This window comes from Nannobrachium achirus (genome assembly GCF_963921795.1).
Source record: "Nannobrachium achirus genome assembly, chromosome: 2".
NCBI classification, from domain to species: domain Eukaryota; kingdom Metazoa; phylum Chordata; class Actinopteri; order Myctophiformes; family Myctophidae; genus Nannobrachium; species Nannobrachium achirus.
This window is the reverse complement of record NC_137811.1, coordinates 36,624,606-36,638,638: the sequence shown is the minus strand read 5'-3', so window position 1 is coordinate 36,638,638 and position 14,033 is coordinate 36,624,606. Positions and strand designations below refer to the sequence as shown.

General features: G+C 40.8%; 2 protein-coding genes across 2 annotated transcripts in view; both read left to right on the top strand.

The window, feature by feature from the left end:
• The window catches only part of sv2a (synaptic vesicle glycoprotein 2A), a gene marked incomplete at both ends in the record, with an annotated part of 30,962 nt that extends 29,445 nt beyond the window's left edge, over window positions 1–1,517 (top strand). The window contains 2 exons of the mRNA XM_080741689.1: window positions 25–184; window positions 1,334–1,517. Of these exons, the coding sequence (XP_080597815.1) occupies window positions 25–184; window positions 1,334–1,517 (344 nt within the window). The remainder of the gene's footprint in view (window positions 1–24; window positions 185–1,333) is intronic.
• Window positions 1,518–6,574: 5,057 nt separating this feature from the next.
• bola1 (bolA family member 1) lies at window positions 6,575–8,157 on the top strand. The gene is made up of 2 exons (XM_080720146.1): window positions 6,575–6,619; window positions 7,487–8,157. The coding sequence occupies exon 2, from the start codon at window positions 7,523–7,525 to the stop codon at window positions 7,973–7,975; it is 453 nt and encodes a 150-aa protein (XP_080576272.1). The 5' UTR covers window positions 6,575–6,619; window positions 7,487–7,522; the 3' UTR covers window positions 7,976–8,157.
• The last annotated feature ends 5,876 nt before the right edge of the window (window positions 8,158–14,033 follow it).

Genomic DNA, 14,033 nt, shown 5'->3' with positions numbered 1-14,033 from the left:
TCTTGTCTCTCCTCTGCTGTCCAGCGGGCTCTAGTGTGATCTCCTGTATCAGCTGTTTCTTCCTGTCGTTCGGCAACAGCGAGTCAGCCATGATCGCCCTGCTCTGCCTGTTCGGGGGCATTAGCATCGCCTCCTGGAATGCCCTGGATGTCCTGACCGTTGAGCTCTACCCCTCTGACAAGAGGTATGTACTGTATGCATCAGGGATGTGCATGTGGAATGTGGAGTCCGGGGACCCCCAGGGATCCTTGAGTGGGTTCCAGGGGGTCCCCAGTGTAAATGATCGACAGTTAGGAACCAAATGGTTCCATTTAGTTCCATTTGTACACTCTGAGATTTAAACAGATTTTTCACAGTGTATATTGAGGCCCAAGATATATAAATTGTAACAAATGGGGGTCTGTGGCCTAATGCATATGAAACGAGGGTCCTTGAAATGTATAAACGTTGACGAATCCTTGCATTAGGTATCAATATCTCTGTGACCCCATGGAGGAGGGGTGTGACAGCGGAATTGTGGTCATGCAGTGGTGATGCAAGCGTGTAGAATTGGCATGTGACGTAAAAACTGGTGTTCCCCCGTAATGATTGGCTGGATATGAGATGTAGAGCAAATGGTATAGTGACATCATCTGAGGTGTTACTGTAACAATCTGACGCATGCCATGGAGACTCCTTACTGCCACTCTCTGGCTGAAACATGGCACGCTTCATGTGATTTCTTTTGTTGACATTAATAGGAGGGGATGTTGTAGCCTACTTTGTTTAATGGGCTGATTGAAAATAGATCTTAATATGAAAAATATTTTCTTTTTATTTTATAATTCTAAAATGTTTCCCAAGAAAATGGAACCAGAAAAAAACACATTCTGCATTCATCAGTAGGGAAGCTGATGTTGTATTTGATCCTTCAATATGTGGCTCCACCCAATGGACAAATAGAGTTCCTGCAGTGTTGTGTGCATTATGTAAAGGTGAACAAGCTAAAGGCCTCATTTATCGCTTCATTTCATTTCAAATGTTTGGTGTGCATTTTAAAGCAGAACACATACTGATGGTACGCCACCTTCCACTCCACCAACCTAACTACACTACTAAAAGTCACAGCAAAGGAAAACAGATCGGGGAAAGCAAAAACCAACAACAACGCCTGTAGCAACTGAATTCAACAACAAAATGATCATGATTTATGATTGGATTATACAGCAGTTGTATAGTGATAGTGATTCTCCTTTTTTATTCTCTATCTCTGTGGAACTAACCCCCATTTCCCTGATCTCCCACCCCCCACACACTCCTCTGTCTCTGTCTGTGTGTGTCTCTCTCTCCTTAGAACCACTGCATTTGGCTTCCTAAATGCCCTCTGTAAGTTGGCGGCTGTGTTGGGGATCAGCATCTTCACGTCCTTTGTGGGAATCACCAAGGCCGTGCCCATCCTTTTCGCCTCAGGAGCACTGGCAGCGGGCAGCTTCCTGGCTCTAAAACTACCGGAGACGCGGGGGCAGGTGCTGGCATAGTGTGGCACCACCCCATGAGTGGGCAGACCAGTTACAGTCGCCACACTGTGAACAAGCAGCCCAAGAGCCCTCCACACCCTACTCTCTAACCCCCTCCCATTGAAACGGTTTGAAATTCGTTGGCACTTGGCAGGAGTTACTAAGTAGTAGGTGGGTCACAGATCCCTTAAAATGTAAATATTCTCGATCGTCTATCGATTGGAATTAGAAATGAAATGCACAGTAAAATCCTCAGTGTTAATTTAATCATGTGTAACTCCCAAGAGTGTACAAAATAATATTTGTACACTCCGAGTTGAATTAAAATTGAGGATTTCACCGTGTAGATACACCACCAATACTTTCATGATTGGTGGGGCTGTAAAGCACCTAAGGATGACTGAATACGTCTTCAGTCAATTGAGTGAAGGAAGAATGGCCAAATCAGAGAGGCGTGTTAGTACACGGTTGGTATTGTAAATACAGATATAAATTACTGTGTGTGTGTGTGTGTGTGTGTGTGTGTGTGTGTGTGTGTGTGTGTGTGTGTGTGTGTGTGTGTGTGTGTTGTGTGTGTGTGTGTGAGGAAAGTAAATCTGGAACCGGTTTATCCCAATACAGTATGTGTGCATCTGGGGTTAGAGGTTAGGGGATGGGGACCCTTGATAATGAGCCATGCAAATAGACTCCACTAGCCATTTGCTTCAGAATGCTTTGTAGTGACTACAGTTCTTCTGAGCAATTCAACTCACCTCTCAAGTCTTCAATACATTGTAACTGTACAACTTTTCTCAAAAATGCAACATCTTATGCCTTGATTTGAAGCATTTTTGATGTTACGGGGTAAAGCCAAGACCTCCTCTCTTGGCTTTCTCTTCAAAACCAAGACCTCTCCTCATTGTCTGTCTCTCAAGGTCTTGTGTTTATGTACAGACTTACTGCCATTTTATAGATTATAGAACATTCCGGGTTTGCTTTTATTATTGTTTGAATGTGACATGTTCTATGTTCAAGCTCTTTTCCCTTTAAACCATTGTTTCCATTCATCTTGACACAGTCATGACATAATGCAAGTCAATCAATGGATTGGACTACTCTGATGGACAAAGGTGACATTTTGCTGCCCTGTTAATGCCTGCCTGCTTTATTCTTGGTTGTGCATCATGTTAAGAACTGACGATAGCAATCTACAAGCTCACATGTGTGTTGTGAGCTTGCAGATCTGCCTTTCCTCAATGTGGAACTAAGAATAAATCAGGCTATTGTTTGCCATTCTCATTTAAAGACTTTGTTTGCGCTAAACTTTCACATTTAAAGCACAACTGTTTGCCAGTGTGAATGTCCCCAACATCCCTGACTTGCTGAAAACATTTAAAGTCCCACGCTGTTCAATCAATATTTTTAGTCATACATCCTGGTGTAAGAAATGCCTTTACATTACGTATCCTCTTTTTCTTTCTCTCTTAGAAATTGTGTTTTTGAGAGTGTTATGCATGTAACAAAGTATGTATGTAAATTTATGAAATTATGGAATTGAGAGTATAACGTGTAAACATTTAGATGTGGTGCATTTCACTATCATCCATCATAATTTGAAACTTCTGCCCCACAAAATACTTATTTTGCAGCCTTTTATTCTGCACAGAAACACCATGAAGGTCAATGAACCTCATCACACTCTTAGGCATACTTCTACTCGCTTGGCTTGACAAAAAGGATAGATACGTCAACACCTTTTCTAGTTGAAAATACGTCATTTTTGTCGAGCAACACGGTTGTACAGTGAAGTATAAATGATGTTTTAAAGCACTACTTAAGTATCATCTACAAGTTGGTGACACCTAAAACAATTCCTATGATGTTAAACATAATCTCTGTATGTGACGGTCTCAAATGGTCTCAAAATATCAGTATATTTACATCATAGACATAGGAAGAAATCTAAATAGATATAAAATGTGTGAGGGTAAAAGTGGCTATGTTTTGAATCTCTAGTGGTTGGTCAAGTTGCAAAAATGTGTAAGAGATTACAGATAACTTTATATGCTGACATCGCGATCCATTTCTTTTGTTTCAAATGAATGTTTATATTGATGTGAGTGTGCTTCTTTGTTCGTGCAATATTGAAACTGTGTGCAATACAGAAGTCTTATGTTGATTTTGCCATTTTATATTAGGTGCAAAGTATTTTAATTTGAGTGACAATGTTATTTGTATATATTTAAGATACATTATTGATCTAATGTTCAGGAAAGTCTTAAGGATTAGAGACAAATTCCAATATGATAATGATCAAACGAAGAGCGGACAAAATTCTCCCAGAACATAAAGAGTTGGGTGCTGTAATTACAACCCTTTACATTTTCCTTGATTACGGTGATTATTTATTGCCGTTATAACACACATTGAACAGTGAGGATACATGCAGAGGATGATTGTGCTAATGATGCATTTTATGGTGAAGGCGATACTTTGTATAATGGGGCATATGTTTATTTTAGACACATGAGATACATTGTAGATAACACACTGCCAAGGGCTGAGAATACATGATTACAATGTATCTACTGGTAACAGCACAGAGTGTTAGGGGAGAATATTGTCACATTGCCCCTTTAATGCATCTTATCAGCCAATAGTAATATGTTCACAATTGCATGGTACAAAAATCAACATACAACGAAAGACAATGCTAGAGATTAAATAATATAAACATTGTCCAAACTGCCATTTTGTAGGATAGCAGCCATATGTAGACTCGAGACAGTTATTGAGACTAACCCTGCACTAAATGTACATAGTTGTACATGCACAGTTATAAAATGCCTTGTATTCTTAATAATGACACATCCTGATGCAGCTTTGCTAAAGGTTTATTGAGAATCAATGTGAACATTTAGCAAGAGCACAAAGACAAAAACGCAACCAAATGACAAGATCGTGAATAGGCATGCAGTTGTGAACATACTGACGAGATTCTAAATGTAACATCTGAGAAAGTGACCCCATTATCTGAGTGTGCCATGAGTACCATCTCACATTAATTATTGCCAAATATTTTGTATGTCTTACGTTTACACATTACATCATCAAGTCTCTGATAAAGATATGAACATATGTAAATAAAATTAAATATTATATAACTAATAATATATAATAATAATAATCTCCTTGTGCCCTTTGACCTAATCAAAATAGTGCTACAGTACGGTCAGTTTGTCTGAACTGACTTAGGAAGCCTGTGGCCAACAGTGAGAAAGACAGCAACTTTGTCCAGATGTCCTCTTAAAAGCACATTAATAGACTAGAAATCTAAATCAGTTGGGAAAAACAGAAACCTCTGCACTACAGCATGTTCCTAATGTGTCACTCCATGTCCTGTTTGTATGTCATCCAGTATTCACCTAATTCTAAACAACGATGTCAAGATTTGTTGCATAATCTGACATGGAATGCGGTGAAAATGCTAACCTATCTATCAAATCTCAGTGAGTCGGTTTAGGCGTTTGTCAAATCAAGGTGGTCTCTAGTAAATACGTACATATCTTAGCTTCAGTTACAGGGTTTTTTGTATCGTTATTATTAACTTACCTGTTGCCGAAGCAACAGTAAATTGTGAGTGCAAAAAGTTAACAAAGCAATAAGTCTTTGTGTATTGTCTCTTTCTCTCCCTTAAAGCTATTGGGAATCTAAGCACATTATATGCTGGCCTTGTCTGTGGAAATACTGAGTGTTGGTTTAATAAACAGGGCTGAACATGTAACACTCACATGTTCTATAAAACAACACTATAGGTCCTGAGGCTTTTGTCAATAAGATTGCATTGCCATTAATTAAATGTAACAATGAATCTATCACATTTGTCATAGTACTGTGCTGTAGAGCCTGTAGTTGTTTGTATGTAAGTATAGAAACAGTTTGTGGAACCATGCATACCGTATATAAAAAGGAAAAGAAAAAAAAACTGTAAATGAACAATACTGTATGTTGTCTTTGATTTTGTGTATTTTGTAAATGAGAATGGAATATAAGTAAATACATCAATGTCAAATACTGGTTATGAAAAATATAGTTAGGCTAAATGTTTCAACGTCAATTCTATTTTAAGGTGTGTGAGATTTTTTTTCTTATATTTTCTCATTGTTGATTTATGATGGGAGTTGCACTCTGTTGTGCAAATGACCTTTTAGAATTGCAATGGATAACAAAGAAACATGAAGAATAAAGAATACAAACTTAACCATGTGTTTCTGTTATTTATACAGTTTTTTAGAACCAACATAAATATATGCGCAGATTTGTAGGAAATGACTACGACTTAAAATATGACAGTGGTGGTCATGACTACCTAAAGGCCACAATCTGTAGCTTTAGCTGTAGAGGCCCTCATCTCCTACTCAGGGACCCACTGGCATTTTGTACAAAACATGGCAAGCAGCAAGTTGACTGACTGGTATTACTATTGACTATGGTGCTGACTATGGTTTATGACTATGGTACCAACTATCATAGCCAATGCGCATTACATTCACACACACAAACACACACACACACACACACACACACACACACACACACACACACACACACACACACACACACACACACACACACACACACACACAATGGCAGAGGAAACCATGCAAGGCACCAACCTGCTCATTGGGAGCAGTCAGTGTCTTGGAGGCTTGCTCAAGGTCAAGGGCACTAACTCAGGGGGAGCCCGGAATAGAACGGGGGACCTTCCATTTCCCAGGCAGGCACTCAACGAAAATACAGAAATAAATTGACAAATTAATAAATAAATAATGAAATAAATAAACAAATAAATGGTAAATACATTTGGAAAATAAAATAAATGAATACAAATAATAAGTAATTTGTCACACACATAAATACATTTATTCCATATCCATATCTTCCTTGATCCTACCTTGCTTGGACCATTAGAGGTAAGGTAATATGATAGAAAGAAGATTATTATTATTTATTTTTTTAAGAACTAGAGCGGATACGGAAACGGTGCAGGCGCTGTTTCCGTTTTGGCGTAACATTTCGTAACGTCCGTAATCAACAAGGACCACCAGTCCAAGAACAGTACACTCAGTGACAGTGAGCAGAAGGTGAGTCTGACTGACTTCGGCAAAGTAGTTTTACTGATTGCTTTCTGGTGTACTGTTACAAAATCAATCTGTTCAATATACACGAGCTCAAGATTCGTGATGTTACTGTGTTTACTAATGATTTTGACAAGTGTATGTCAAGCTAACGGCTATCACTAGCAAGCTTAGCTAGCATGCCTGTCAAACCCATATCAGACCTTATGATGCATTGGCAATGCATTGTCTGCAATGCAGCATTGCAGACATTTGTATTTATTTCTATGATGTAGACTGTAGAGTCTATAGAAATACATAGACATAAACACAACATAGCAGCACATACTGACAGTCCATGCAGACTTCAGTGTTGCCAACTTAATAATTGTTTTGCGAAATATAGCAACAGCACCTGTCAACAAATCTAGCTACTTTATAAAATGAATTTGGCAATTTTAGAAATGTTTGAACAGTGTGTAAAACTGCACTCATTCTCCCTCTATATGACATAAAAATATATCTGATTACAAGTTGTTAATAATAAACAAATAATAATAATAATACTATTATAACAAACAAATATTAACTTGTATTTCATGTACATTCACAGAGATAGCCAGTGCGTCAATATGATTAACATTGTTATTATACATAATGATGCAGAATTGTGACATTACGTAATAACATAATGCAATGACATCATCTCAACGTCATTTATCACCTTATATAGCAGCAACAAATTTACCTGCAATGATAATAATTAACACAGCAGCGTATGGCTTCTATGCAAGCTTAACTGATCTAGCAACTACCTCGCGAGGATACATAATACTATGTTTTATGCTTTTCAACACCTGATTATTATTTGTCTTTCACATCTGTTTACACCAGCCTGTCCCTGAAGGTCTTCAGCTGCCACTACGTCTAATGCTGCCCCGTGTCCTCCGCATTGCTCGACCTGTCTACACCACTGTTGCCTCTACACAGTCTTTGGCCAACTTCAGACCGCACATGGACCCAGACCCTAGTCGGCCCGTTGAGAGGGCCATCAGAACCAAGCTGAGCAGCATGCTCGAACCGGAACACTTGGAGGTCCACAATGAAAGTCACATGCATGCCGTGCCTCCCGGTTCCGAGTCCCACTTCAGAGTCCTTGTCGTCAGCCCGAGGTTTGACGGCCTGTCGTTGATACAGCGCCACCGTCTGGTCAACGAGGCATTGCGCGAGGAGCTGAGTACCTGTGTTCATGCGCTGGCTATCCAGGCGAAGACCCCGCAGCAGTGGGGGAGTAACCCTACCCTGGCCAAAAGTCCACAGTGCATGGGAGGATCCAGGGGCGACCACACAGTGGAGGAGAAGTTGAAGGCTGGACGAGAGTGAGTCGATGGACTCCGGTGATGGACCCTGGGCTGGACTGGAATTGGTTTAGAATTGATAAACCAAACCAACCAATACTCAGGGGGGTGGGAAACCCTGCTCCCTGAGAAGAGCAAAATGTCAGCTGTGTAAATACAAACTTTAATTTGCTGTCAATTTAAGTGAAGCTACAATATTATTATTATATAAATATGTTAAACAATAAAGTGACACTTTCTTTTTAAAATGTCTCCTTTATTCACATTTATCAATGAAGAAATAAAATGCTTAATTTACAAAGTGAATAGTTAATAGGCCTATATTTGAAGGGCTACTTCATGATTATTATTTTTTTCTCTACAATTGCAACCTTGTTTTGTTTTGTTTCCATTCCATTTCACACTGGTTTGAGGTAGTACAACAGGAATTTGTGTGGGTTGTACAATTAACACATTCTTGCTCCTTTGACCCAAAATGCAGTTTGACACCTTTAGAAAAATGCTTGAACTTTAACACAAGCTCGGCCAACGATAGAACTACGTTTCACTTTGTGTGTCAGCCAAACACAATTATGAGCTCAGATCTCCATGTGAGGTCTGTGCTCATGCACATAAAGTAACTGAGGTCACGGACAGAACAGCCCATACAAGGAGATATGCACGTATGACGTGTTTGCACCACTCACTTTGCACTTGTTTATGCCCCAACCCTGCAGCTAAAGTAAGCCGTTTTTACATTTTTTCCCCCATTCAAGTCAATGGGGTTACATTATAGAGTAACTTTTAGCCAATGAGGAAGCAGCAAAAACTGCTTTTAGCCAATGAGGAGGCTGCATAGAGGCCAGTTTAGATAGGTCACAATGTCATGTGAAGCTTGACCAATCCTCTGGAGTTTATGGAGTAACATTTAGCCAGTGAGGAAGCAGCAATAACTGCTTTTGGTGTTGCGAGCATACATCACTATAACATTAAGACAACGAGGAAGCAAAAAAAAAAAAAAAAACATTTTAGCCAATGAGGAATTGTTCCTGGAATTGTTAGGTGACGTTACAAGAATTTACAGAGTAAAGTCTGCTGAGAACAATACTGTGTTGCCCTTCAGGAAACTACATGGATAATGTGCTAAATAATAGAATATCTCAACTTTACTAACTGAGGGCTAACATACAAAAGAACACTACAGTACTGAGACACATCTGTTGAGAGTGGCCGTCACTGAGTGATATTGAAGTAAATGGCTCATTTATATAGAGCTTTTATCCAAAGCACTTTACATAGATTGTGCATTACATTCACTGATGGCAGAAACCATAGAAGGCACCAGAGACTTCAAGACTTCAGAGACTTGCTCGGACATTTCAACACTAACTCTGGGGGAGCCCAGGTTCGAACTGGGAACCTCTTGGTCACCTTCCAGCCACTATCACTGAGCCACTGCTACCCCTGAGGTGGTCAAATAATATGACTTTTCAGCACAGAGGTTTCTTGTTCAAATCCCTGTCCTCCTGTAAATCATACTGTTCTATTAATACTGGGCACACTGCCAACAAAATATTTATAACTGTTGTTTGTGTTGGTGTTGATTTCATTTTTCCTGGCTGGATTTTGTCACCTCACTGTAGTTAGTATACAATCACTGATGTTTCATAGGCTACAGTTATACACTACATGTTGGGAAAAGCCATCTAAAAACGTCAACATTGCACAAAGACAATGTTTTGGTTGTGTGCCCAGGACGAGGACGTAGCAAGTAACTACCACAGCGCACAACAGCGCACAACCAACGGGGACGTCCGTACAACGTCCATACGACGTCCAAGTCAGACGCTACGCAACCCGCGTACAACCCGCGTGGCAAGAAGACGTCCGTTCAACGTCCATACGACGTCCAAGTTAGACCATACGGAAACCATACGCAACCCGTGTGTACAAGACGCATCCCAAAAAGACGTCCATATAACGTTGATACAACGTCAGTCAGACCTTCAGCTTTGTTGCAAGAAGGTTGAAACGACGTCGACACTTTAACCATCTAAAAAGGCGTCCAAGTCATACTTCTTTCAAAAAGACGCTGATCGGCTGATGGAATTATTGAAAATGAATTAAGAAATGGTAGGTATACATTCCGTCCCATACCAGTCCCTCTAAAGTATTACATCAATAAAACAATACGATTGCTGTTAAGTAACTAAATTACTGTGTCCAATCCTACAGGGAAGAGGACCACGTGCAGGTTTTCGACTTTTAATTAAGCAATGCCTTTACGCGACCGGCGTGAGTATTATTAGTAGCCTACGATTATATTACTGAATAATCTGTAAGGGAAAACAAAAATAGCAGAGGATGGTTTCGATCCATCGACCTCTGGGTTATGGGCCCAGCACGCTTCCGCTGCGCCACTCTGCTGACTGGGACTGCACCGTGACGTACTTAAATTATATAGTATTGTAGTTGTGTGCGACTGTGTTGATGACCGCTTGGTCCGCAAAAAAACATTAAAATATTATATTCGTTGTCCTCCGTTCGTTTGAAACCACACTCTGCCGTTGTGGGGAGAGAGTGAGGTTCATTCCAAACGATCGAGGCTAGGCTAGCGTTGCTATGTCTATGAAGAACGCTAAATGGCGGGGCAACCGGGGTAACCCACACGCGCTTTTGGGAGAAGTTGTACGATGGACACAGCCTACAATTAGACATTGATTGTGCCAGTTAACAGAATTCGCCTGAACCTCACAGACTGTCACTGTACTACAGTAGGTTGGAGCCAGAGAAACTGATCAAGCGTCTATTAAATGCAGAGACTAATTTCGATGTGGTAGTTTTACCACAAGGGGGCAGCATTGGGCAAGCAGTGGAAATGTTATGTTAAACTGAAAGCTGATTTTGTGACCTTAAAAGGTCCCACACAATGGATACTGGATTTCAGCATAGGCCAAATCCTAATGAAACTTTCCTTTACCCCATAAATACAAACCTGTTCTCTGAATAGGCTACACAGGTTTGACGTTGTATTTTTCTTATTTTTTGTAGTAACAGAATATTCAGTGTGAATGAAAGATGTGTGTGTGTGTGTGTGTGTGTGTGTGTGTGTGTGTGTGTGTGTGTGTGTGTGTGTGTGTGTGTGTGTGTGTGTGTGTGTGTGTGTCACAGCACAGGCCACTGAGGCCAGCCCTCATCCATGTGAACTCCCCCTTATCACTCTTTTTACAAAAACATTTTAGAGTAATGCCAAAAAATCGCTCAAAACCATTGTTAGGAGTCTAAAAACAGCAAGGAATAACCCATCCTTTGCCCTTGGTGTCATTTATCTGATATATGAATGTTGCTCTTTATATCTCCTTAAGTTTTTTCTATTTTAATTGATACAGCACATCAACAAACAATAGGTCCCATCAACAATGCACACAGCCAAAATAAGCATGAAATACTTTACTCCATCCTAAGTTATTGTTAGCTCATAAAGACGAGCCTTTGGTGGAATGTCACCTTGGAGTAATGTATGTCAACTCCTACAGCCGTTCTCAGTCTGGAATAGACGGCCTGTCAGACTTCACAAAAGGCCTCTGATGAGGAGGGTGAACAACTGGTGTCACTGGTTTGGAAGAGGAAAAACAGTAACACAACCATTTTTATGACCCCACGCTTGTCCATTTGCAGCATGCCCAAGGGGAGAGATGCACACAGGGGACGAGACACTCGGCATGATCTAGGGAGGAGGCAATAAGCTGGTCTTACTGCCCGGGGGAGTCACAGACTGTCTCTGGCGGTGAGATTTATGTGTTGCAATTCCAGGTGCTGTTATGATGGAGAGGGAGAGATGTCAAGTCGTCAAGGGTGATAAGGAGGAGTGCAAGGACTTGTTTTGCACTTAAAAGTCAGACTGTTTTACATTTGTGGGTTGTACATCACCTATTCTGACTGGTTGTTACAGCAAAATGACAGGGTGGGTTTGAGTGTCCCAATAGGTCGTGACTTGTTATGGCACGCATTTTATGCCGGTGAAATGGTTATGTAGGCTGTATGTCGGGAGTCCATTAAGACTGGTTAGCGCTTGTATCCGAATGATGGGAAAAGGGATTTATTGCTAGTGTCTCTGCTAATTACTGTACTTCTGAAAGCAATCAAATAAAGAAGCAAATAGACATTGATGGATGGATGGATGGATTAATTTAGAGTACCAGTATCTGTTAAGTCTATCAAAATTGTATTACATTTGCAAGAGCACACACGTCAAAACGTGAGGATGGCTAAACTAGAGGATGGCTGAGAGCATAAAGCAAAATTATCAGGCATTGGTTTGAAGAAGAATAAAATAAGAATAAAAAAAAAAACAATGATTAATTTTGTGTGTTGTACTGCACAATGAAAGACTTGAGTACAGTATACAATTCTCAAGTATATGATATGACAGCAAATGACCGCCAATGCCACCCACCATGTTAGATGGTACAACATGGTGGTTTCTCCAACGTCCAGTCTACTGACAGATCTGCCACAGGGCTCCAGGTCTAGACCGCATTGCCCAGTCTGGGCAGGCAGGTCAGTGGGAACGCACCTTGGCAGCACTGGCCCTGCGTCACGGCCTTCGGACGGATGGTGCCAGGCCGGGCTGGGACCCTTGACAGGGCGGCGTTCCCGCGATGGACAGGCCCCTGATTTACGCCATGGCTCCGGACCGTGGGGTGGGGGGTTGAAGCAGCCGAAGCTCCCACTGCACAGCTGACCCCTCCTGGTTGGGGGTCATCCATCGGGGCTAGAGGTGGGGTGGGGTGGGTGCGCCAAATGGATGTCTGAGAAAGACTCGCGTTTGGTCATCCCAAGGGACTAGCTGCCTCCGCTGGGCCCCCCTGGTCAGCTGCAGGGTTTGTGTAACATGTGTGCAGAGAGAGCAGCCTGTTAAACACATTTAAATTAAGCTCCCCGCTAAAAACAACAACTGTTAAGTTTATATGGTTTTAATGGTAAACCAGAAGACCCGGAAGAAAAGTAAGGATTTGACATTAAGGAAAAAGCAGACACCATGCGTATATTTGCCACATTCTTAAGCCAGTAATCTTTGTCATTCTCTTTTATTTACCATTGTTGTGTTTGTAGCAGAGTTATAGCCGCAATGAATAGAGGACGCATTGAAATCAGACCTCATTAAGATACAGAAAACCCTACAGAATAGGTTTCAAAAGCTCCCATGCTGATCTGGTCATTACTCTGAAGCTGGTTTCATGATGTGAGGAAAAACAAGTGTTGAATTTAAGATCATGGTAATAGGCTATTAAGACCTTTAATTGGAAAGCTTTTTTCACCCTCTCTCTCTCTCTCTCTCTCACCACACTGGCAACTAATGAAACCGGTGAATGGAGGGCTTTAAAGGGCTGGAACAAAAGTAGAGATGGGGAGAAGACAATATCCTTGTGCAGGAGAATTAGTTACACTCAGTAGTCTAAGTATTCAAAGCGCAGCAAAAAGAAAAAAAAGGAGAGCTGCAGTGGGATTAAGAGAAAAGTCCACACAGGTGGGTTGGTTGCTGCAACGAGGAGGGGGGGTCACATGACAGGACGTTACCTCGCTTGATAAACAACAGCCGGGGCCCACAGGAAGAAGGAAGGGAGTTATTTTATAGGGGGAATTAACTGGCTCTCCACATCAGGTATTCATTATTACAAATCTCCCAGGTGTGCCATACAAGCAAGTAAAGTAAAACATCTTTGGGGGTTGGATTTGACGGTGAAACATCTTGGATTGATTTGTGTTTTTATTTTTTGATGGATGGATGGATGGTAGCGATGAGAATTGTGGTGGACATTACAATTTGATTCCAGCAGTAGGCCTATATGCTTAAGGTCACAATTAATTTATTATCATGAATTCTGTATAATTGTCAGTTGTGTGGCACTGTAAATGGTCAGACATGAGCCATCTCATCTCAACAATATTCAAGACAGTTATTGTAAAAAAAAAAAGGGGGGGGGGGGAACAATAATTTGACATTTGCATAGGTACACATCAAAATAACAATATGATGTGCGATATGTACATTCTGCTAGAATTAAATTAAAACAATTTCAGAAGTTCTTCCAGATTCTCAT

What these genes read in the sequence shown, in the direction of transcription:
- bola1 (XM_080720146.1), top strand. Translation starts at nt 7,523, where the DNA reads ATGCTGCCCCGTGTCCTCCGCATTGCTCGACCTGTCTACACCACTGTT.